The 26,152-nt window shown below is 45.2% G+C and overlaps 1 protein-coding gene across 1 annotated transcript in view; it reads left to right on the top strand.

Moving 5' to 3' along the window:
• Positions 1-3,667: 3,667 nt before the first annotated feature.
• The window catches only part of LOC146856301 (resistin-like), a 36,742-nt gene continuing 14,257 nt past the window's right edge, over positions 3,668-26,152 (top strand). Inside the window, exons 1-2 of the mRNA XM_085651232.1 lie at positions 3,668-3,770; positions 5,280-5,405. Coding sequence (XP_085507358.1) covers positions 3,668-3,770; positions 5,280-5,405 — 229 coding nt within the window. The remainder of the gene's footprint in view (positions 3,771-5,279; positions 5,406-26,152) is intronic.

Here is a 26,152-nt window from a genome sequence, read left to right as displayed (position 1 = left end):
CAATTTCAACAAGAACAGACCGGGCGGTCTGATACTGTGGCTGCCAAACTGATGTTATCACTCCCGGTTTAATAAAAATAAAACACACCCCTACCGGAAAAACAAACTTCTTTAAGGCGGTGTTGTAACATTGTATTATATATACCCTTGAAACAGGACAAGGCAGAAGTAAACAATGAGTGTTAGCTTTGGAACATTTTCAAACAAGGGATTATCTGTCTATTTATTAGTGTGTACAATGTGTTACCTTTAATCCACCACCCCGCCCCACGACCACCTCACCCACAAGAGAGAACTATTTAAAGAGGAGGCAGAGGTCCGTGGGCAGGAGAGAGCCGACGGACTGCACGCGCCCCCAGCACCAGGTAAGCCTATACTCTGGTAAACGACTGGCCACAGAGGAGGGTGTCCTAGTCATGCCTTAGAGGTGTTTGTTTTGTTGCATATTTATATAGCGCAAACTCGACTCGGAGGTATTGGAGCGCTTTACATGAGCACCGTATTTACATTACACATTCAGACGCGGGGAGATTCAGTGATTTGCCCAGAATCACAGGATGTGGACGCGACCTCGAGGCTCGAACCCTGGTTTCCTGCACCAAAGTCGGCAGTTTAAGCCGACGGACCACATCGTCTCCCGTGGTGTCATCTTTGGCGCGCAGAGTACTGGAAAATAAAACCCTGATATCTCGTAGCTAGTTCGAGTCACCTGCAGCTATCCAGGTACTGTTACAACACACGGGCACCAACACAATATACCTTTTTCTTGGTTGGCAGCGTTCGCCACCTTTTAAGACTGTGCAGCTTCATCCACTCCCTACTTACTCACCTCAGTCTGTCTGCCACCTTCCAAGCAGTGGACTGCATAATCTTGTTCTCTACTTCTAAGCATCTCTGAAATGACTCTTTTCCTATTTTTCGCATCATACATACACTGGGGCTTATTTACAAGCCCTTTTGCGCCGATGGTGCGTCACTTTTTGTGTAGGAAGAAGTGGCGAGCTGGCGGCGTAAGGGGCTTGTCAATAAGCTCTACTGTTTCTAAGGCTAATTCTCCCCCCCCTCTCTTTTCCTCTCCTTCATGGAGTGCCTTGGCATCTGTTCTTGCCCCTCCCTCTATCTGCACTTCTTTCTTCTCCTTCATTATCCCTTCTTTCAATCTTTCTTACCCTCTCAAAGCAGATCTTTCTCAGCAGTTTACCTCATTTTCCTCATTTGCGCCTATTCTTCAGAATACAAATTTTCTTCCATTTGCAATAAACTCCTGGCTGGCCTTTCAAGGCAACATACATTAGCTGCCTAAGAGCTAGACCCTTTCCTTTCCTATACCTCTTCTCTCTCCTCCTTTCTCTCTTCTTGAATATTTCCATCTTGATATTAGTCTCTCCATGTGCAGAAGCCGTAGTAAGTATTTACACTACTTTTCCCTTCTCCCTCCATATATTCCAACTTTTTCCCTCCATATTTTCACCTTCTGAACTTTACATGTTTCTCACTTCACTCCTCTTCACTTATGCACAATTTTAGTTGTACTACTGAATATTGAAACCACAATATCGATGGGACAGAATATTGAAAATAATATATCGACAGGTAACTAGGGACTTGATCTAGAGTTTGGCGGATGAGTTTACTCTTTCATAGACATGAGAAATGTCCTATCAGCAGTAATACAATTCCATTATATCCTACTGAACTTGTAATACAGTGGATGAGATATCCGTGTGATGATGTAATCTATCTGCTAAACTCCAAATCAGGCCCAAAGTCTAGGTTTTCTATCCCTAACTCCATTAACATGTACCGGTAGTGGTACATATAACTTCAAGGTACATAGATACGTTGTTAGGGATAGTAAAGCTATGCTTACCTTTTGCTATTTTGTCCCTCAATATTCTGTCCTCAATATTCTTGTACCATAGTATTGTTGGTGTCGATATTCAGTGGTACAGCCACACACAATGCCCCTTTAATCTTTCTTTCCTACATTCTGCTTTATGGTTTAGGGTGGTTTTTGCCCTTCGTCCTTGTGCTACCTCTCACTTGAAATCTTTTGCAGTTTGTGCTCCTAATCTGTGGAACTCCGTACCTTTGTCTGTCAGCTCCTCTCCCAGTGCATGTTTTTAGGTACTCCTTGACATTTCTTCTCCTTCATAATCAGGGCTGACTTTAGTGCTGGTGGTGCCCAGTTCGACAGGCTTTTTTGCCCCCCCCCAAACTTCCCTCCCCACAAATTTCCTCACTACCACCCTCCAACAAGGCCCCTCATCTCTCCATAGCTCCTGTCTCACATGCATTTCATTTGCTTTATAGTGCTACTTAAACCAGTGTAGAGAGTGTCAGAGCACATTAGATCACATACACACACACATTATACAGAAACAATGTGAATCACTGTATGGGAAATGTTACATGAGACAATGGGGATTACATTGAGTAGGAAACACGTCCTCTGTACCAGTAGGCAGTATATTGTAAGAGTATTTGATCTGGAAAAGCACAAACTCAGGATTTAAAATGTACCACAGTGTGGTTTGCTTTACTAATAAGAATGCATTTCTACCCAAACAAGTCCTGTTTAGCAACATTAGTATAATAAAAGGCTAGGGGGGGGGGGGGGACGTTCTAACCTATACCATGCAGTTTACATGCATATGAGCTCTTTGATGACAGGTCTCTGTGCTATACCAGGATTGCAATTTATGAACAGCAAGTAACAAAAGGATCTCTCTGACACATGCAGTAACCCACTGAGCTAGCCAAATAAAATACAGTTCTGTGATCTGCAGGGTACCCATTCTTTTCTGCAGGCATATTAACCCACTGTGCTACTTTATGGTTAAAAACAATTGTCACTAGACAAAACTCTGATCTTTTCAGCATCTTTTAGTCTATCCCTTGCTGCCTCCCCTCATTCCACACATTATCTATCTATCTATCTATCTATCTATCTATCTATCTATCTATCTATCTATCTATCTGTCTGTCTGTCTGTCTGTCTGTCTGTCTGTCTAATTTTTGAATGGTGAGCAATGCATCTAACCGCTTTATAACGCTAATTTTTACCGCTGTCCCTTCACCAGTACCATGCAGCTTGCTGTGTTATACATTAATTTCACAACTAATCAGTAGTCCCCACTGCTATCGAATTACTGGCTCTTATTGTGCTGCAGTTAAGGTACAGATGGGTGTTTTGTCCTATATTTACAGCACTGACTATTTCTCTACACTGGTGCACTGGACTCATGTACAGTACAAACCCCTGTAATATTGCTCTGTTACCCTAGCCTCAAACACTTCCTGCTTGCTCATGCAGTTCTTGAGCTGTTTAGACGCACAGCACAGCACCCTGAACTGTGGGGCCCGTCTTCTTCTACCAATGGGACTCTGTAGTATATAGGGAATAGTGTGCGGGCGGCATTGTGACATGAAAGGGTTAACTAGCTTAGGCAGTGTTGATGAGTGAAAATGCATGCAGAAAGCCCATGGACCACGCTGACATAGCAGAGAATCTTGTGACACTTATTTTCGCCATTTTCAAGTCGTAACTATCTGCCAAGGCGCTTTGTTTATGGTACCAGGCTGAGACATTTAGGCTGTGAGAGACATACTGTTGAGGTTGCACTGACCTCGGACATGCCTGGGAGTAGCTGAAGCCCCTGGGAGGATGATTCATTGGTACCAGGAAAGGGAAGGTGCAAGATGTATCTGGTATGAGTCTGGAGGAGCCGGGGTGAGCGAAAACACTGATAACACCGCAAGAGCAACAGGTACGGGAAAGAAACATGATGTTGTGTAAACCAATTTTTAATGTACAAAAAGAAGAGGTGCCGATGTCTTAGGGAAGCTCACCGACGGAGACAGAGTCGTGTAGATCTGCCTTCGTTCACAGCTGCTGCTCCCTTGTCATGCCATTCCCAGAGAGGGAGAGAAAGAGATTGGAGAGTGCTCCTTGGTGTTGTGGAAAGTAAAGTCCCAGGGGTAAAGGGCCTGATTCTATGGCTCTACCTTGATTTGCCAGAGTATTACTATTGCACCTTTAATTAACTGCATTGCAGTTGTTCAAGACTGTGGGGACTATCATGATCTCGGTCGGAAAGCCTCTGAGATCGTCGGTTTCAATTACGACCACCTAATTACATCTAGTTGGTTGGAATTTAAACCAGCTGGTCATTCCAGCTATATTCCGACAGGCTTAAGCAGTCCATCGGCCAGTTGGAAACCTGTCTGTATTCCCAATGGATGCCGTTTCCACTGTTGGGATTATGATGCCCGGTTTCCTACAGGCTTTCCATGCTGGGCTTTCCGGCATGGAAAGCCTGTTGGAAAGCGAGTTTGGGGGCCCCCAACAGGGCCCCCTTCTCCTTGTGGCCTCTGGTTGGGGGACGATGGGGCACCTATTGTGCCTCCCTGTTGATCCCTGCAGGGATGAACACAACCTGCCATTTCCTTATGGGAGATTGTGCTACGGCCGGTCTGTATTACCCCAGAACTTTTTTTTGGCTATACCCATTGCAGTGCCTGTTTTCAGGGCACAGCCATGGGAAAGGCCAAAAGACCACCGACCGAATTATGAGTTGTACTTTTAGAACTCGTATACAGCCGACAGTCCATGCATGGGTTTGCCGCAGAAGGGCTGGCGTTGAGCCGGCGCAGCTGTGCCAAAATCTTAATCAGGCCCTAAGTGTCTTTATTGATTTGTACCTGATTGATATTGCTTGAATTGGTTGCCAGCAGCCAATCCAACATAGACCCCCAGATCAGTGTCTCATCCCTGTCCAATACTAGGAGCCCTAAACCTATACTCAGTTCCATTCCAGTTCTAGGATCCCCAATTTGAAGCTTATTCCTCTCAATTACATGGGGCACTGGAAGTAGGCACCCTGCCATTCCCGATCTGGAACCCTAAGATCTGCACCCTGACCAATTCCAGAAGTAGGACCTTCAGTTCTGTACACCACTCCATTAAAAAAGGAGCCACACACCTGCCTTGCTCCTGTGAGTTTACCTGAAGACATGTCCTGCACCCTGTACCTGTTCCTTTCCACATTGACAGGATACTGATAGCCTCCGTGCACCCTGTCCTGTTTCAGGGCTTTTACGACCAGATCTCCACTCTGTCCTTTCGCAGCAAGACAGAGGAATTACTTCCTACAGGGTAGTTGTATTTTGTTTCATCAGCAAATCACACTCACTCCCCAGATAACTGTGGAGCAGGAACACACCATGGGACCTGAAGAGCTTCCATTTGATCACTTTTTACTATTCTTCTTTTGCAGAAACAATGAAGTCAGCCATCTTCCTGGGTGTTGTCCTTCTTCTACTACCTGGCTTCCTCGCTGCCTGTAATGAATGTTGCTCCTTCAAAGACCTCGAGAACTTACAGAGCCTCATAAGGTCCATGGGTAAGGCAGTGTGAAGCTCAACACATCAGCACATTAACTTCATTGAGTGATGAGAGACTAGAGGAGTGGAAGTATGACTAAATGATTACAATTCGTACACACTTCTAACACTGCCAGCCCATATTTCCATTCAATACCCTTATTCAGCCCAACACCCAAGTCTCTTCTACCTATAGATCATTGTGCAACCCATCTCTTTTTCAGTTAGATGCAATATTTATATGTTAGCCATTTTATAACACCGTCTTGCAACCAGGACATCCCCCAATGATGGGATTAGTTATATCTTACACCCAAACTTGTTTTCCAAAGTGAATATACTTCCCAGGATATGTACACAACACCCTGCACTGTCTTTGTGCCCCCAAATTGCCTGCTCATGACATCAGCCCATTGATTTACAATTTTAAATTTGACTTTTTGGATCTGCGTGTGTAGGATGGTGAACCTGCTAGTATTTCAACCTTACATAGTTTACTTTACCCCTCTAGATAGGTATAGGAACAGGATTATTTGAAAAATAATAATTGAAGGAGACAATTTTTTCCCTTATAAGTCCGCCACTGTCACTGCTGCATTCTGTGGTTACCCAATGTAAAGGCTTCTTTTTCTTCCTTGTCTTCATTTCAGCTCATGCCTCTTTCTTCCGCCACCCTGCACTACCTGGCTCTTTATCTCATTCTTGCAGGGGAAACAACCATTACAACGCAGTCATTACAACGCACTACTTTTACAATGCAGTAATTACAACACAATAGCCTTTACATCGCATTCCGTTACAACACAGCCATTACAATGCCTGTCACTACAACGCATGCCATTACAATGCATGTCCCTACAACGCATGCCATTGCAACGCATTGTAAGGTAAGTAATGGGGAACAGTAATTTTTAACCCTACACTATCTAACACTTACCCTACTGTTGCACTCACTGGAGTGGGAATAGTAATTTTTACCCCTACACTATCCAACACTTACCCTACTGTTGCACTCACTGGAGCGGGAATAGTAATTTTTACCCCTACACTGTCCAACACTTACGGTACTGTTGCACTCACTGGAGTAGGAATAGTAATTTTTACCCCTACACTATCCAACACTTACCCTATTGTTGCCCTAAAAGTAATATGCGCTGTAATGGAATGTGTTGTAAATGTAGTTTCTAAAAATGCATTGTGATGGCATGCGTTGTAAAATCATGCGTTGTAATGGATGTTGCGATGTAAAAACCGCGTTGTAAAGGCATGCGTTGTAAATGTTTGCGTTGTAACATGTCCTATTCTCTTGCAGGCTCTTTTTCATCCCTCCTTACTCCATTTGTCACCAATTTCTTATTTTCCTCCTTCTTTCTCACTGTCGTTCCTTTCTCTCTGTTGCTCTTAGTCATTCTCAAGATAAAACATAAGTCCTGTTCCCCAAAACGAAGTCCGACCGCCCCCAATTTGTAGCCACAGACACAAATTCATTTCTGGATTGAGGGCATCTTTCTCCCACTTGCACACCTTAATAGGGTCACACCTGCCAGAAGAATCTGAGAGGGAAAGTGAAAATTTGAGGGGAAAGAGAAGCTTCAGTGGTTTCATGAGCACATTGGCTTAGGACACCTAAAATGCTAATTTAGTTCCAGAGCAGTGGTACAAAAGTTTCAGCAAAGCACACAAAGTCTTTCATTATAGGTTTGTTGGATTTTGGTGCTGGAAGGGAATGTGGGAGCGTTGAATCTATGATTCTAGCCAGTATATGTGCACCAACATCCAGCAATTATGAGATTTGTACCCAGAACGGGGAATAACGACACTGCCCAGGGGTCCTTGTCTAGTGTTTTTCCTGCTTATGTTGGAAAGTATACTGGCACAACCCAGCTGCACGGAGGTCAGTGGAGAAGTGTGGCTCAATGATTAGAGCGGCAGACCCTGATGCAGAGGTCTAGCCCGGGACCAGGGTTCAATTCCCCGCCTCGGCGGGTCTTGGGCTCAAAAATTCCATGGACTTGATAATTCTCGCCTCGGTGCCTATTCCAATCATGGAGTCCCACTCTGCAACTCTGGGCAATAGCTTGCTTAATCTCCACAACGGCCCCCACAACGCTAAGGATGCCTGGCCTCCACCTTGGGGGTGCCCAGGAGTGGACGCCTCACAGGGAAAGCCAGGATGGGTTCCACAGCGGTATTTGTACAAGCGCCTTGAGACCCTTGCGGGTGAGTAGTGCGCTATACAAGTATCAATTTACAATTTACAATGGGAAAGGCAGGGGGATCTAGGGAAGCTTAGTCTGCTTATCCCCTGCAGGTATGTGGCAAGGTGGGGGCTCTGTTTACTTCTCTCAAAAGAAACCTTATGGTCTAGAATCCCCAGTTCTTGAGACCATGCTACAAATTCCCTCTTCTGAGTAAATGAGTTGTCAATAGCCAGAACACAAGATACAATAGCTGCGAAGATGGGGAACTCGCATCAGGGAATCAAGAGTACATTAAACGGCAACCAGCTCATAGCACAAGGCAATGTGTGTTTGGTTGGCTCTGCTTTGAACTACAAAGCTAGAAGGTGTCTTTTATATATCAGGTTAAACAAGGGAAAACAGAGAAGAGCATGTCATACATAGTGCTTTCCCATAAAAACCCATGTCTTGAGGTAGGAAGACAGGCATTTTGCCTTTGTGCACTCCTGTACCTTCTTTTCAGGACAGAACCCAGGAGGACTGGGGGTAGGACAGTAAGAATGAAACAGTTCAGTGCAATATTGCAGTTAATATTCCTACGGTAAGAGGAAGATCAAGAAGAGAAGAGCGAAAATAGAGCCTGAGACATCCTGATAGCAGAGAGGCTCTTCTTGCAATATCAGTTTACAGAAATACATTCCAGAGGTCATGAGAAGGGGAGGAGTGAGCTGTGCCTTCTGCAGCAACAGGACAGAGGATACATTTTCTACAACATGTACATTATAAAAGTCTAACACATAATACATACGTATACATAATACAATGATGCATAAAAATGATATAAACAAATATGAAAACCTACAATAGTCTACACCTACCGACCCAGATGGCAGAGACAGGATACTATTTGTCAAGGCCTCTTTTGCCTACAGTCGGTGCACAAGAATCCTTGCTAACCAAAGAGAAGGAAGAGAAAGCCTGACATGTTTTGTCCTGTGACTCTCTATGAGGCATTGCTGACTCCCCTCTTGGAGACATGCGGATTACAATATGGGGGCATTTAGGAATAAAAATGATGGATAATAAAAATGAGCTCAAAAAGTGACATTATGGAAATTGCTACTTTTCCTATTCAACATGGAGGAACAATAAAACCCTGAAACACACGTCGCCTACAAAGCAGCCACCACCGCACACCTCCAACTCATCAAATCCACTAGGAAGAAATCCCTCCAAGACAGAATCCTCACCAATGCACACAACATCAAAGAACTCTTTTCCATCATCAAGGAATTCGCCAAAATTTGCAACAAAACAATAAATGTCCCACCCTCCCAAGACCTCTGCAACAGACTCAGCACCTTCTTCTACCACATGATCAAGATGATATACGACAACTTCGACAACCAATACGACCTCACCATTCCAGCTACCCCCTCATGCGATGCCACCCAACAGATCCTGCTCAAATGAATCCAGCTCATGACATAAAACACCTTGAAGACCATGAAAAGCATCCACTCCGGAGCACCCTCAGACCCCTGCCCACACCACATCTTAAATGAAGCTGCCTCCCCCATCATACCCAAACTACATCGGATGGTCAACTGCACCTTCAAGACTGCTACCTTTCCCTATGACTGGAAACACGCCAAAGTCAACCCCCTCCTGAAGAAACCCTCAACGGACCAGACAGGCCTCAAGAACTTCAGGTCCATCTCCCTGCTTCCCTTCGCAGTCAAGGTCATCGAAAAGGCCATCAAACTTCTTTGAATCCAACAACGTCTTGGACATCTCCCAATCCGGAATCTAAAGCAATCACAGCACCACGACGGCCCTACTTGCTGACACCGACAACATCCACTCCCTCCTCGACCAGGGCAAAATGGCAGCCCTCATCCTCCTGGACCTCTCGGCTGCATTCAACACCATCTCCCACTGCACCCTAGCCACCAGACTCCATGATGACGGAGGCAAGGCCCTCGACTGGATCTGCTCCTTCCTCACCAGCAGAACTCAGCGGGTCAGACTCCCTCCATACATCTCGAAACCGACAGAGACCAATGGGCTCTTCCCTCAGCCCCACCCTCTTCAACTTCCACATGGCCCCCCTCGCAACCATGGTCAGGAACCACGGGCTAACATTGTCTCAAATGTCGACAACACCCAGCTGATCCTCTCCCTCATCGATGAACCTAACATCACCAGGCACAACTTCCAATAACAGATGAAAGCTGTCACCACTTGGATGAAGAACAGCTGCCTGAAACTCAACCCAGAAAAGAGAGAAGTCCTCATCCTTGGTTCCACCTCATCTGCATGGAACAAGTCCTGGTGGCCCTCCACCCTCGGAAATCCCCGCACCCCGACAGACCATGCACGAAGGTAAACGGCATTTACTTAGCATGCGTTACTTCGCATGCCGTTACTACGCGGTCGTTAGTACGACCGCGTTGTTAGTTAGCATACCTTTACTACGCAATTCGGAACTACGAATTGCAGTAAGGGGGAGAAGGTGTTGGATTTAAAATCCAACACCTTCCCTAGTGTCCGCATAGACTGGAGTTGGAATAGTAAATTATACTATTCCAACATCCAGCACCCCCTTACTGCAATTCGTAGTTCCAAATTGCGTAGTAAAGGTATGCGAACTAAAAACACGGTCGTACTAACGACCGCGTAGTAATGGCATGCGTACTAAACGCATGCGAAGAAACGTTATATATTCATGCACGAAACCTCTGCATTATACTAGACTCATCGCTCACAAAGAACCGCCAGATCAATGCTGTTGACCTACTTCAACACCCTCCGCATGCTTCGAAAAGATCTTCAGATGGATCATAACCGAATCCAGAAAAACTGTCACGCATGCACTCATCAGCAGCATACTGAACTACGGCAACGCTCTCTATGCCGGAATCAACATGAAACTCCTCCGCAAACTCCAGACTGTACAGAATGCCTCAGCCAAACTGATCCTTGACATCCCCCGTTGCAGTCACATCACCCAACACCTCAGCAATCTCCACTGGCTCCCAGTCGAAAGAAGAATAGCCTTCAAACTCCGCACAAATACATACAAGAGCCTTAACAACACCGGACCCGCATACCTGAACAGCTGCGGCGCCTCCCCTTCCACGCACCCAAAAGACACCTCCGATCATCCCAGCTCTCACTGACCACCGTCCCAAGCATCAGCAAGACAAGAACGGGAAAAAGTCCTTCTCCTAACTCGCAGCCAAAGCCTAGAACACCCTCCCACATTGCCCTAGTTCAGGAAGGACCTCAGATTTTTGGCTGATCCCAGCACTCAACAAAGCCACCCCCCTCCCACCCAGCGCCTTGAGACCCTCACAGGTGAGTAGTTACACTTTACCAACCCTGATTGATTGATTGAAATTAGCTTAAAAACTGTCATTATGGAAATAGTAACTATTCAAGCCTTTAATGTTTGCCTCAGTGAGTATATTGAGGGCTAAACTCAGCGGGCACAATTGAATTTGAAAGTGCCCATCATCCTCTAGTGCAGCAATATGCACATCTTGAAGTAATAAGGGAGACAGGCAAATTTCTCTATTGCCCACTATATTTTGGAGCAAATCCGATTCAACTGCTGCTTATTATTAGTTTCAAGCTTTAGAAGTAGGAGTTAGTTCAATGAAGATAAACTAACAGTGCTTAATTTATTTAAAAAAAGAAGTGCCTGGACCAAACTGCTAAAGGTGGGGTGCTAAATGCCAAAGCTGAGCAGTCTTGATTCCACTTCATGCCTCTTTCTTTCACCACCAGACACTCACTCTCCCTTTCTCTCACTCTTGCAGCTTCTTTTCCATCTGGACATTCTCCCTATGTCCCTTTTTCCATATTTCTCTTCCTTCTTCTTTCCCCCATTAGCGTTTTTCTCTCTCTTGCTCTGGATCAAAGGCTATAGAGGAAAAATAAATGCATGTCCCCAAAAATGAGTGCCAGTGGGTCCCAACTACACCCATTGGTTCAAATTAAGCACTGGATTAAACGTAAGCACCTACTGTAACCTATTGTTAATATATATGGTCTTGGGACTTGAATGAGGAGGGCACACTTGCTTGTCTGAGAGGGGATGACGCACAAGTAACAGTTGTGCAGTGAGATTTACTGATTAAGTAATTAGTATGTTTTACTCAAATTGATAAAGTGCTAATAATCATGGGTTCGTGATGAACTCTTCATAGTTTCTGTTGCAGGGCAACAGATATGGTTTTATCAATTCTGTTGATTTTGTTTATTTAAAGTTATGTTTTCTTGTTTTATTGTTTCACTTGTTTGTAATGATTTTAATTAAGTTGCAATACATTTTGGATTTGGTTTTGAAAGCTCGGTAGATGCCCGCGGTCATTTAGTTGACATATGTTTTGCTGATTACCGATACTAAGGTCTTCACAGGAAGAAAAATCTGGGCTGCCTAATATGTCATTAGTTGTCAAGGGTCATGGTTCAGCAGAGGTCGGGTCGTTGTCATAAATGTAGGTCAGAGGTGGCCATCGTAGACCCAAGCGGTTGGGAGCCATGCCAGACCTTTAGGATAACAACCACCGAAGCACCTCATTCTACTGCTAACAATAAGGTGCTGAATTCCATTTAGATTCATAGTATCTAAATGTTTTGTGAACAGCTGGAAAACCTGACATGGATCCACCACCTCCTGACATACATTGGCCACGCCTTATGCAGACTGTACCAGTGCTTGTCAACCTACTGTAAATGCAAAACACACAAATACTGGAGGCGAAAGAACCATTGTTCATCACATATCTTTTACCCCACCTGATTCATGTTCTCACTCAGGTACTCTTTCTGCTCTACCCTCACTGCACCCACCTTCTCACACTCTCCGCACTCACCCATCTATCCTCCATGCACTCACCCATCCACCATCAGGACACTCATTAATAAACCGCCACTGCACCCACCTTCTCACACTCTCCTCACTCACCCATCTATCCTCAATGCACTCACCCATCCACCATCAGGACACTCATTAATAAACCGCACTGCACCCACCTTCTCACACTCTCCACACTCACATATCTATGCTCACTGCACTCACTTATTCATTCACCACAAATACCCATAGGCACTGGAACTAGTGTGCTGGAGGGTGCTGCAGCACCCCCAAAAATAACTATTCTGGAGTTCAGAAGGTGAATGTGCAATAAAGATGCCTTCAACTTTAGTGTATATCTTGTCACATTTGCTTTATGTTCAAGGACAAAGGTCAAACGTCAAGCTATGTCTTCTGGCAAATTGCTGCTTATTCAGAAACGGGTGTTTATTAGCATTTCTCTCACTGTAAAGAGAGAGGTCCTAGGTGACCATCTTGCTGGGTTACAAGAAGTGAAATGAAAGACTGTAGGAAATGTTCTTTCTAACACACAACAACATTTAAATACCTGAGTGTAAATGAACCATCAATCAATCAACTCAATTAAGGATTTGTAAAGCGTAGCAAATCATCTGTGAGGGTCTCAAGGCGCTCGCTGAACTGTACATATATTTTAAAATATACCTCAGGAATTAGGTAAAAACAAATGAAGTACATTGTTTTATAATACTGGAGTATGATGGTAAAGATTTTGATAGGATCAAAAAAAATCAAGACACTTTATTTGGTGATGCCTTAAATTGAAATTTTTGCTGAAAGACGATTTCCACACATTATCTTTTGTGCGCTATATAGTTTTACCAGTGAAACTATGTCTATGCAAGTTTAGTGGCCTTTTCAATTGAAAATGTGCTGTCTACAAATGACAGTGCACTACCACACCAGTGTTCCAAAATGCACCACCTAGAGCATACTGCACCCTCACCACTCTCCTACTTAATGGGCACGGCACATTTGCTACACTTGTTTTTTGTGTGATGCTTGGGTTTTTCACAATCCCTAAGACTTCATTGATATAACATTAATGGCGGGGGACGTGGCCAGGCTGCCGACCAAGATGGCCGTCCAGCACTGAAGCTCCGCCGGATGACCCGAGCAAAATGCTTTCTGTCTCTTGATAAACCGCAGCAAATGAAACTTGAACTCGATCCTTGCAATCCCTGTGCGACGGAGAAGCCACAAAGCCGTCGATGGCCCCCGATCATTGGCAACCGCCTGAAATGATCCTTTATCCTGTGGGGGGGTGGAGCTGACGACTGCGATGACGCACGGCCTGGAGACCCACCCAGACATCTCTGGACTCGAGTACGACCCCCTGGGCTGCGGTGGTAGAAGCTGCGGGACCCGCTTGCAACGCTGGAGAGGTGAGAGCAGCGAAGAGTGAGCCTTCCCCCCCTCCTGATACAGCCGCTGCTGCACGCTCCCATTCCTCGTTCGGGTTGGAGCATGTGCGAGAGGCCAGTGTTGCTCCCTGAGGCCCCGCGGTGACAGGGACGAGGGGAGAGCCTGGGAGGCAGCCGCCCGGCTGTGAACACGAGCCTGCTAGTGGGGTGACGTGGCACTCTAAAACCTGTCCACCCGATTCCTGTACAACAACGCTAAGAGTTGCCAGTATTGCAGACTGCGAGTGAACGGAGGTGCAATGGGCTGGAAGAGGGCTCCTGACGGCTCCTAATGGGGTGCGGTGGTCGGCCGCCATTTTGTGGAGGCCGGTGAGAGTGGCTGATCCTCTTGCACAGCAGAGACCCAGCATTCTCATTTTTGCTCCACGAGTAACTTTGACAGAACACCAACACACATGGCGCCATAGGGAAAACGTGGGATAAGCAGTATCTTAGTTTGGCATTACCTCTTTTTGCTACTTCCCCACCTCTATTACACTGCAACCTTAAAGGAGTGCCTACTTCAAACGCACTACTGGAGGGTACACCGCTGGCACATTCGCTCTGTCCTCAGCACTTAAGAGGGGGAATCAAGGTCCAGCTGTCCTGCCATTTGCGCTGCCATTACTCGCGGCTACTCCCTTTTGCGCACATGCACGACGGCATGGGTCGGAAAGACCCTAAGCAAAGGGTGTTAACATTTGGGAAACCTGCAGAGAAAGTGCAGGAAACCAGCTCCAACATGGCGGAGGGTGGCCAAGATACAGCTCCCACAGGCGACCCGGCTGCGAACCAGTCTTCCCTATTGTTAGAATTAAGAGCTGGATTCAGGGCACTGGACGGCAGGTTTGACATGCTAGAAAAAAGCCTTGAAACCTTGGGGGCCAAAATCGAAGTCCATAATAGAAGGTTGGACACTGTAGAAGGGAAGGTTCTGATCTTGAAGACTGAGCTGCCCAATCTACCAAACACTTGGAGCACATGGAAAAAATCCTTAAGGACGTAGCTATAAAGAACGAAGATTTAGAAGCGCGCAGTAGGCGCAGCAATTTCCGCATTCTTGGGGTCCCCAAATCGACCAACATGGGCCGAATTAATCTTTTTGTTGAAACTCTGCTCACCGACCTTTTTGGATAAGACGCTTTCACATCGGGCTTTGTTGTAGAGCGTGCACATCGCTCCTTAGGCCCTCATCCTTACCCTGGGTGCCCTCCATGACCCATTATTGCACGCATAAGGAACATCAGGGACAGAGACACTGCACTGCGCCTCGCGAAAAAGCGGGGCGAGATCAGCTGGCAGGGATCGACAGTTGCATTGTACCTGGACTTCACAGCGATGGTGAAGGAGGCACTGCATAAATACAATGGAGTGAAGGCCACTCTCCGGAACTTAGGCCTCAGATACAGCATGCTATATCCTGCGCACCTTCGTGTTGATATTGAGGGACAATCCCATATTTTTGATACGCCCACCGCTGTGGAGGAATTCTGTAGATCCTACAAGAACCATGGCAGCCAGCATAAAGTTTCCGGGTCTGGCTCTACCCCTCCCCATAGCGGTTCTTTCGCCACTCTTCTCCACAGAGTAATCCCACCAACATGTTCAGCATTGCTGATTTTCAGTTCTGAGGGTTTTCATACATGTTGAGATAGAATTAGTATCACTTTCAAGTTAATGTTATACAATGATGGGCACTGTCGGGGCGTTGCCTCCCTCCAGTGTTTATATCACGTTGTCGGTACTATTGATCGTAATGTATCATACCGTAAATTTGCATCTACAACTCAGATATTTACAGGATACATTTGGTTATTGTTTGATGGGGATGGTTCCTTGTGTCTAGGTGCGCAAGGCTGGGTGGGGTGGATTGTTTACAGATTTGTTTATTATAACTTGTTTATCAGTACGCTCACTGCCATCCAGAAGTATCTTGCTACGAAGCCTATACTGTCTTTGCAGAATAACTGCTCAATTGACAACGTTAATAAGTCTGCCCGACCACTCTAGCCTGTCTTTGATTACCTGAAATGTCAGGGGCCTTAACAACACCAGGAAAGGGAAGCATGCACTACATTATTTGCAAAGACACCAAATAGATGTGGCATTTTTACAGGAAACTCACCTGCCGAAATCCGACGCCACCCATTTCACATCTAGCTGGGACCCGCACCATTATTTTTCAAACTATAGTTCATATTCACGGGGCACCGCGATACTGATCCACAAGTGGCTTCCCTTTCACTTACACAAGGCTTACTGTGATGGAGAGGGCCGCCACACAATAGTGATAGGAAAGCTGATGGGTCATAATGTGACATTGGTATGCCTGTACGCCCCTAACATAGATTGCCATGAATACTTCCATGACTTACATTCTCTAGTTCTACGCCTAGGTACCGACTGCACACTTGTGGGTGGGGATTTGAATCTGCTGCTCAATCCCACATTAGATTGTTCCTCCGCTTCATCAGACACTAAGCCGTGCTCACACCGTGCATTGATAGAACTGTGTGATTCACTGAACCTGTTGTACATCTGGAGAAGGCGCAATCCGACAGCTGCTACTTACACGCACTACTCGGCCCAATACGACACATGGACCAGGTTAGATTACTGGCTGAGCTCCTCAAGTCTGAACGTGTGGTACAAGACAATCATAACGCTTCCCAGAACATACTCAGATCACTCCCTAGTGGGAATGAAAGTTTGTGTCCCCAGACCAGAAGGATACGAACGCCAGTGGAGATTCCCAAGTCGGGCCCTTAATGACGACATGTTCCATACCGAGCTTAGAGAAGCAATAGAAGACTACTTTGAATTTAATACAAGTTTGGTAGACACTTGGGCGGTGCTTTGGGAGACCTTTAAGGCCTACATTAGGGGAGTTAGCAATTCCAGACACGCCGGAGTTTTGAAAGACCTCAGAGCGTCTTTAGCCCACCTCGAGCAGCAATTGGAAGCATTAGAGCAAGAACTGCTTCACTACCCGAGGCCGGACGGTTTTAGGCAATGTTTGTCTCTTCTTGCTGAATTCAGGGTGGCAGCAAATAGGGAAACTCCTTTCCTGAGTAAATATATAACGACTCGCCACAACGGTGAGGGCGAACGGCCAGGAAGTACCTTATCGCGACTCCTGAGACCCCCTTATGGGAAATCTTATATTACAGAACTCAGGTCCACGTAAGGGCAACTCCTTACCGACACTACAGAGATCCGCGATGAATTTCTAGCATACTATGCCACACTTTATGCATCAAAAGTCGCGCACAACTCCGCAGATCAGGAAGACTACCTGGCGGAAATAGACTTGGCATACCTGGAAAAGTTCATGCAAGACTTCCTGGCAGAACCCTTTTCGCCAGATGATATCATCAGCGCGATTGAGGCGCTGAATGGCTCCACCACACTGGGCCTCGATGGCTTCACTGGTGACTTTTATATATTCCAATAAGGACCCGGCTGCTTGAGGGGTATAATGAGGCACTAGAACGGAAAGAGCTACCTCCATCCCTCAGAGAAGCAGTGATTGTTCTACTGCCCAAGCCCTGGATGGACCCCTTGCTGTGCGGGTTTTATAGACCTCTCTCCCTGTTAAACTTAGATTATAAAATCCTGGCAAAGATGATCGCTTTGAGGCTCTCTTTATTACTTGACAGAATAATTTCCCCTGCCCAGTCCGGGTTCGTGCCCCACAGGTCCACCTCCCTAAATTTAAGAACCTTTTTGCGGTGTTGAACAGAATTAATGCGGATGTCCCAGTTGCAGCAGTCCTCCTGGATACCGAGAAAACATTTGACTCCCTGGAGTGGCCCTTTTTTCTATCTGTAATGCGCAGGATGGGTATGCCCAAGGGGTTCCTTGATGTTACAGCGCTCATATACAGCGGCCCGACTGCTAGGATATGCCTAAATGGCACCTTGTTCCGCTCATTTGCTCTTTCACGGGGCACCAAGCAGGGCTGCCTCCTATCACCGCTACTATTTATACTGGCAATGGACCCACTTGTCAGGCATTTCCAGGAACGGCACCTGCAGAGAGGGCTCCAGTTTCACTCCGGATCCCTCCTAGTATCCTTATAAGCGGATGATGTTATTCTGTACGTCTGGGACCCGCAGGTAAACCTTGAACCCCTGATAAGGGAAATGATCAGATTTAGTCGATTCTCGGCCTGGGGATTAACTTGCACAAGTCAGTGATATTTCCCCTTACCATAGGCATTATGGAATGGGACTGTGAGTTTCCGCTAGAGTGGTGTGAAGACTCAGCTAAGTACCTAGGAATACATATCCACTTAAATACAGCCCAAATAATTCAATTAAACTATGGCCAGGCTGTACACAAGCTTGAGTCGCAGGTGGAAAAATGGCTGCAGCTCCCCCTCTTGATTGCAGGTCGTGTGGCTTTGATAAAGATGATAGTTATTTTATTTATTTATAAAGTTTCAATTAGCGTGAACAAGATACCGAGGGATATCAGAGCACTTTACGAAGGATGGGAGGGAGGACAGAAATGCAATATTGACATAACGTGAGAATGAAAAAAACAGGGATAATCGCATAATTACAAGACAAATGAGTCAAGGAGAGTGATACAAGAAACAGGTATATAGAGGGATACTAAGGGAGGCACACTATGCAGTAAAAAAAACAGCATCAAATGATGGTACAATGGTTGTAGGATCAATGACTTCGAGTAGGTGAACCTAGCCCAATTAAGGTAAGACTGTATTAATTAGGAATCTTTTGTCTTCCAGTTTGAAAGGCGTCATTGAGGAGATTCTGCGTACTTCCGGTGGAAGAGAGTTCCATATCTTTGGGGCAGCGCCGGAGAAGGCTCGGTGAAAGTTCTCTTTTTGCTAAGGATGAGTGGTTTCAAGAAGAAAGTGTTAGCGCTCCTTGAAGCTCTATCACAACAGGATAATTCAAGCTTTTCCGCTAGGTACCTGGGAGTTTTGAAATGCAGGGCTTTGTGCGTCAGAACGGCAATCTTTAACTGAATTTGAGCTTCGTAGGGCAACCATTTAAGAGATTTTAGGACTGGGGAAATGTGCTCATTTCATTTGGTACCTGTAACCAGTATAGCCGCAGCATTCAGTGATGCCCTTAGTGGAGCCAGGGTGTATTTGGGAAGAGCACAGAGCGTAGCGCTGCCGTAGTCTAATCTTGGCAAGACAAGTCAATGGACCACCTGCTTGAAATAAGATTGTGGAAGGAATGGTTTGATATTTCTAAGTGTCCTCATCAAGTGATTAGCTCTCTTACACACATTGCTGATATGATTTTTCATATTCAAGTGCTTGTCCAGGGTGATTCCGAGAGATTTTGCTGAATCTATGATGAGAGAGGTTCAGTTGAAAGCGGTGAGGTGATTCAGCCAAAGGTCTAGCTTGGGGATGTGGTTCGGAGGAGAGATGAGAAGGAATTCAGTTTTGGAGGTGTTAAGCAGGAGATGGTTCTCAGTTAACCAAGTATGGGTAGACGTTAGGGTATTGTTGAGTGAAATGGTGTTATCTGGGGATGAGATTTTCAAATAAAGTTGCATATAGTCCGCATTCATTTGGAAGAGAATGTTCATGGAATTTAGTGAATTAGCGAATGGTTCCAGGAAAAGGTTGAAGAGGATAGGTGATAGTGCTGACCCTTGGGGGACACCCATGAGTACTGAAGAGGGCTGGGAGAGGGAGTGGTTAGCCTTGACTCTTTGTGATCTGCGGTGGAGGAAGGACGAGAACCATTTAGCACCCGACCCGAGAAACCTATCCTGTTCTTCAGAATGGATAGGAGGTTGTCGTGATTAACCGTGTCGAAAGCGTAGGAAAGGTCAAGGAGGATTAAGAGGCAGGAATCATTTTGGTCAAGTATTTTTAAAATGTCATCCATAACGTAAGTGAGAGCCGATTCAGTACTGTGCCACTTCTGAAAGCCGGATTGATGCTGGTCAAGGAGTTGGAAGTTCTCTTTGTGAGCACAGAGTTGGGATTGTATGCATTTTTCTAGGAGTTTGGCTAGGGTGGGGATGTTGGAGATAGGGCGGAAGTTATTTAGGTCAGCTTTATCTGCGTTAGTTTTTTTAGTATAGGTTACACCTGAGCTGCTTTTAGGCAGTTTGGGATCGTGCCTTGTGAAAGAGAAGAGTTTACAATCCTTGTGCAGGTGGGGATGAGTACATTCTTTATTTCCTTGAAGATGGCCGGGGGCAACGGCTCACTGAAATGGTTAGATGGGTTGATATTCTGAAGAAACTTGTAGATGTAATTTTCACTAAATGGGGTAAAGGTGCCCCATGACGCATTGTTCTTAGTGTTCAGGCTGATAGGTTTGCACTTTTCTAAGAGGTCAATGGGTGTTGCGGTCCCGGGGGATGGCAGGAGAGCCTTCTTGGAGGCGAGTTCAATGGTGATGAGTCTTGATTTCTCAGTGAAGAAAGCAGCTAGGTCGTCGCATGAGGGTGGGTTGCCTCCAGAGTCAGAGTGGTTTGGACCTACCACTGATTGCTGTTTGACCAGTTCAAAAAGTTTCTTGGGGGGATTAGCAGCTTGATCAAGTTGGTGTCTGAAGTAGTCTGCTTTAGCGCTCTTGATTACTTTGTTGTAGAAGCTCCTACCATCTCTAAAGAGTATTAGTTGGTCTAAGAAGGGTTTGGATCTCCAGGAACGTTCAACTGCCCTAAGGTTGCGGCGTTCCGTATTTAAATTATCGCTGTACCACGGTTTGGATATTTTTGTTGAGGTATTTTTTTGTTGGAGTGGAGCAATGTCATCCATGATGTTGGAGATGGTCGAGTTGTAAGAGTTGGTGAGTAACTGAACATCAACCAGGTCAACTTGGGAGGCGAGGGCAGATTTACAATGGGCTGCTAGTTCATCAGAGTTGATCTGAGGTCCCTTTTCCAGATCTTTCATTTTGTTGGTTGACCCTTCCTCATCGACACCTCCCTGTTAATATAAAAGAGGATGCAGTGGTGGTCGGACCAAATGCAAAGGGTAATGGTATCCAATGTGATGGGGTGTCCTTTCGAGATAATGAGGTCTAGAGTTTCTCCTTTATTATGAGTTGGTTGGTCACAGTGCTGATTCAGTTCATGATCATTTAAGAATGATTTAAGGCAATTTACCGCGTGGTCATTGGGGTTAGACCAGTGAAGGTTGAAGTCACCAAGCAAGATTTGGGACACGGCTGAGTCGACATTGCCAGAGATAATTTCCATTAGTTGCTCGATGAAGGGGAGATTGTCTCCCGGGGGGTGATAAAAAGTGTGAAGTTTGCAAACTGGCAGGTTATTACTTGAGATGCTGAGACAAAGGTATTCACAGGAGGAAGGCGAAGAGGACTCCAAGTGAGAAATCAAGAGTGGTTTCCTATGGATACAGGCTAGGCCACCACCCAGCTTCCGAGCTCTATCTAGCTTAATTATGTCGTGAGTAGGAGGTACTAGGAGGTCTAAGATAGTAGTGGGGGCAGGATTTAGCCATGTTTCAGTGAGAATGATAATGTCTAAGTCCTTGTGCTGGATGAAGTCGAAGATATCGGACGCGTGTTTGCTGGCTGACCTGCAATTGAGTAATACACATTTAAGTCGTAACGGATTTATGGGGGAAGGAGTCTGGATGACGTTCATTTTCATGAGGTTGTTTTTATTGATGACTCTAAGGTTGTGATGAGGTTCTCTGTTCAGGTTAGGATGGAGGGTTTGTATTTGTCTCGGTGGGATTATGTTGGAGTTGGACCTAGTAGAGTAAGAGTTGTATAGTTCTCCCCAAATTCTTGTATTTATGTAATAATATCCCTATACCACTTCCGAACAGTTTTTTTTACAGTGCGATCTCATCTCATCAGACTGAGCTGGGGGGCAAGAGGCCTAGAGTCAGTTGGGAGGTTATGACCCTACCTGACGTCAGAGGTGGATTTGGTGTTCCAAATCTTCAGTTATATTATTTAGTCGCACAATGTAACGATGCACACTCCTGGTTCCACCCAGATGCCAGAATCCTGTACCTGCAGCCAGAAGTGGACTTAGTCCTGCCCGGCTCTCTCAATACTGTCCTGCCTCGGGGCATCCCCCGAGACCCGAAAGACATACAAACCGTTTCTAACACTAGTTGGGCTTGGAAAACACTGATTAGAATTATGGGTGCCCCTACGTTATACTCTCCAGGTCTACCGATCATTAATAACCATTGGATCCCAATCACAGGTGAGACATTAGTGCAGCGAACACTCTCCAAATACGACATACGTATAATTGGGGACGTGTTTACGGGAGCGCATGTTTTCTCTGTCTCAGAGGAGGAGAAATTTAGTGAGGCATCGGTTATGGATAAATTCATCGTTAATTGTGTGCGTTCGGCACTTAGGTCGACAATGCCGGGATTCCCTCTGGAACCTGAACCGTTCGCCCCACTCACCACGGTTATCGAGAGCACAGGGGGGGAACACCTTACTTCCAAGCTGTACAGAGCATGTGCAGACATAATTCCCGTTGACAATGCTAAAATACAGGAGACCTGGGAGGTCGATCTGGGACATCCTATTCTAGATGACCAATGGACTACATGCTGTATGGAGACAAAAGAAATCTCTCTGAACAGCTGTCATAAATTGATACACTTCAAATTTCTGCGAAGAATCTACATAACCCCTGGCAAAACACATAAGATTGACCCGGATAGACCCCATTGTTGCTTAAAGTGTGGGGCTTCACATGCTGACTTTGCTCACCTCACTTGGAACTATGGTAAAATTAAAACCTACTGGGCAGCAGTCTTTCAAACATTCGGGGAAATGGTGGAGATGGAGATTGAACCCACCCCTGAGGTTGCTTTGATGGGTTATGTGGTTAATTTCCCGAGGGAATTTGTTGGCAAAGAGAGAGATAGCAATTAAGTAGGGACGTAAAGCTGCACCAACATTAAAGAGCTGGTTAAACAGCTTAGCATATTGTAACACAAATAGTGATCTGTATGCCAGCACTTTGCCAAGGTCGTCCTGCCCAAGGGACATATGGGGCCCTCTAAAAGGTTACGTTACAGTGCCACTCTCACAGTCCTCTTTACAACAGGAACAGGGGATTGTCCCGACTGGAGTGGCCTAACCGGGTTATCCAACTTAATGCTAGTCGACACAACAATAAATGAAGACTTGGGGTAAATTGATGTTATGTATGAACCAACGTAATGTGAAATATGTGTTCGGACAGGTGGGATGGACGATCGGATAAGAACTATCCTTTCTAGTCTAATCTGTAACAGGTGTCTACTCTGTATGGCTCTGGTTTTTTACTTCTTTTTTCTCATTCTAAAAACTGATATGTATTACACAATGAGTATTCATGGATCTATTGTCATACACGTGAAACTGGTAAATAAAGTTAAAAAATAAATATATATATATATAACATTAATGGCAGCACCGCCACTCAGCTGTGGTAAATATTTCATTACCGGTACTATTTTTTATGCGGTAAAGTCTAGTAAGAATAACTCAGTAAATATAAGAGGCAGAATCCGTGGTATTAGAGGTTCTAAAAGGCTTTATTCCTCTACAAAGGAAATACAATTCGAATTGCAGGCTTCAAATTCCATCACCACGAAAGTTCAGGAAGGAAGGCAATACATTATTGACAGGTAATGGTATTTATATGGAAAGCATTACATTAAGACAGATGCAAGAGGCGTAACAGCTGATAATACAGATAAAATATGCATACGTAACTAAAAAGGCGGACATATAGGCGTAACTTAGTAAACGTCATTATACATGATGTCACAAGTGGGTGGATCCATAAGAGAATCCTGCAATGTCAGCAGAAATATTTGGCAGAGATGCGCGCGCAGCCGCATGACGTGTGATTGACGTGCAACTAGAGGGTGAAGGGGACTTGACATTTAGCTCTACATGTGGAGACAGAAGTCTGGGGGGTCATGTCAACCTAATCCCAAATCATATCTAATATCTTATGTTTAAAGAACTGTATTATCCAAAAGAAAAGGTCTCTCGGACGGAATCTATTCTATACTGACTGTTAGTGCGTGTACAAGCGTCTAAGTGTCTACATGAGATGCGAGGGAGCCGGAATCTTCCATGGTAACAGGGGCTATGAATTACTTGCATGAGGACAGCGAGGCCTGGCCCTTTGCACGGTAGCTGGAGGAATGTTTACCTAAACTACTAGACAGGAATGCATCGGATGAGGAGCGGAGCAGATAATCTTGAAGGTGAAATACAGTTTTTGGCAGGCAACAAGCTGGATCAGGCACCGTTAGCCGCGCAGGGAGTAGGACAAAGTTCATGGATACAGATGCGGGCTCGGACTGGAGCTTCCAGAGGCAGAAAGCAGGAAAGGCTTGATGGCAGAATTCAGGGCCTACTCGCCTGAATCTGTAAAATGTGGAAAGTGAACCACATAAAGTCGGTGGCCTTTCATACTTAGGAATGGAATATCTGACCCATTCATGGCGGATCTGAAAGAGGACATGTTGACGGTGGACGCACATGTATTTGCGTCTTCATAACTGGAACTGGAGGGACCATACATGTACTTATAGCATGCACATGGAGCCGTTGGGGTCTACGATAGGGGACATAACTGATCACAAAATTCATATTTCCTCATTCCCTCCTTGTCCCCTACGGACCCTCAGGAGATATCGATCTTCATCAATCCATCGATCTGTTCATATAGCATCATTTGTTCTTCTTTCTTCTTCCGGGATCTTGAACGAAAACTTGGATGTGGGATACACGATGTGGCACACAGACCACAAATCGCTGGCCCACATTGTAGACATAAGCAGCAACTGAATAATATGAGAAAGCCAATACCTAGGAAGGATAGAATCCTCCATCCCCAGGCGGACAACACGCTCCAAAACCAACTGGACCAAGTCCAGGTGCCTGGATTCTGGTGTATCTGGCTCACAATCTTATGAAGGCGAGTTATGGCTTTATATACTGACGGCGAATTTTCTGGTATGAAAACACAGCAACTTGATCCGATGACCCTACAAGCTCCGCCCCTATCGGCCAGGATGACGTCAAGGACAAGACGATTTTGAAGCACAACAATCCGCATAGCAGACTGCTCTTCTGTTAAATTGCCTAAGGCGGAAGTAGTCTCGTTCACTACTGCTTCAAGGGTTCTAGTTAATCTACGTATCAGCTTACTATTAGTGACTGTACCTATATAGGGAAAGAAACCTTTATTGAAATCTGTGTATTGTTCCCATGCCGTTTCAGTGTAATCGACAATCGGGAGATCTCTCTGCTGTCTATTGTGTACTAAATGGGTATTTCTGTGATAATCAGGAGGGGCTAGGAAAACAGGTGGCAGAAGGAATGCTATGTAACAGGTACCATCCCAATCTAGAGGTAGACGTATATATGCGGTCTGGCCACATATGAAGTAGGAATGACGGGAAGCTCTAAATGTAGACTTGCCTTGATCACTGAATTTTATTACAGTGGTGCATTTACTATGGCCCATGTGTATGGAACCATTCTTTCTTACACATAATTCCCCTTTAACTGGGAATACTGACATGGCGGGCAAGATTGGTGTAGCTTCAGATTCAACGTTCAGGATCATGAGGTTAAGTGTAAAATTACCTAATCCATATACTTCATTTTCTAGATCAGTTCCTGTTCTTTTGGGAAGTCCCTCCTTGTTAGGGTAGCAGACTTTAAGCAAAACTAGGTTCAGGTTTCCCCATACCCAGTTGTCTTGATAAACTGCGGAATTTGAATCTAGGGAATTAATCAAACTAAACCATGCTCCACAGGAGCCATTGTGTGTGAACGGATATGGAAAGAGGGGCAAAACTCCCTTATAGTTCTGATAGGGAGGGAGTCGGCCACATATCCAACAATTTGTAGCATTGCTGGTCTGATGGGAATGATGTAACATACTAATGAATGTGTTGTTGCGCAGCGCAAATCTATAGGACAACTCATGCGGAGGTAATTCGCTAAAAGAATGTTCAGCAGTAACATTGTAAGCACGCTTAGAAATAGGGTAATACATATGAAGCAGTACACTAGTGATGATGATCAGAAAACTTAGAAAAAACAAAATTAATAATGTTACTGTGCAATGACTACGAAGTGATTTACAATACGCATGCTTTTTAAGCTGCATCTGTTGATTTCTTTCTCTATTCCGGTCTAGAGGATACATGTCAGAGACAAATTCAACCGATTCACCTTGGAGAGGACTTAAACAATCAAATTGTCTGACTTGCTAGACCTTAATTTCAGTTTATAAAGTTCAGTTTTTGTTGGTTC

Source organism: Triturus cristatus, chromosome 4_1 (genome assembly GCF_964204655.1).
Source record: "Triturus cristatus chromosome 4_1, aTriCri1.1, whole genome shotgun sequence".
NCBI classification, from domain to species: Eukaryota; Metazoa; Chordata; class Amphibia; order Caudata; family Salamandridae; genus Triturus; species Triturus cristatus.
The sequence above is the reverse complement of the archived record's forward strand: the minus strand, read 5'-3'. Positions and strand labels throughout refer to the sequence as shown.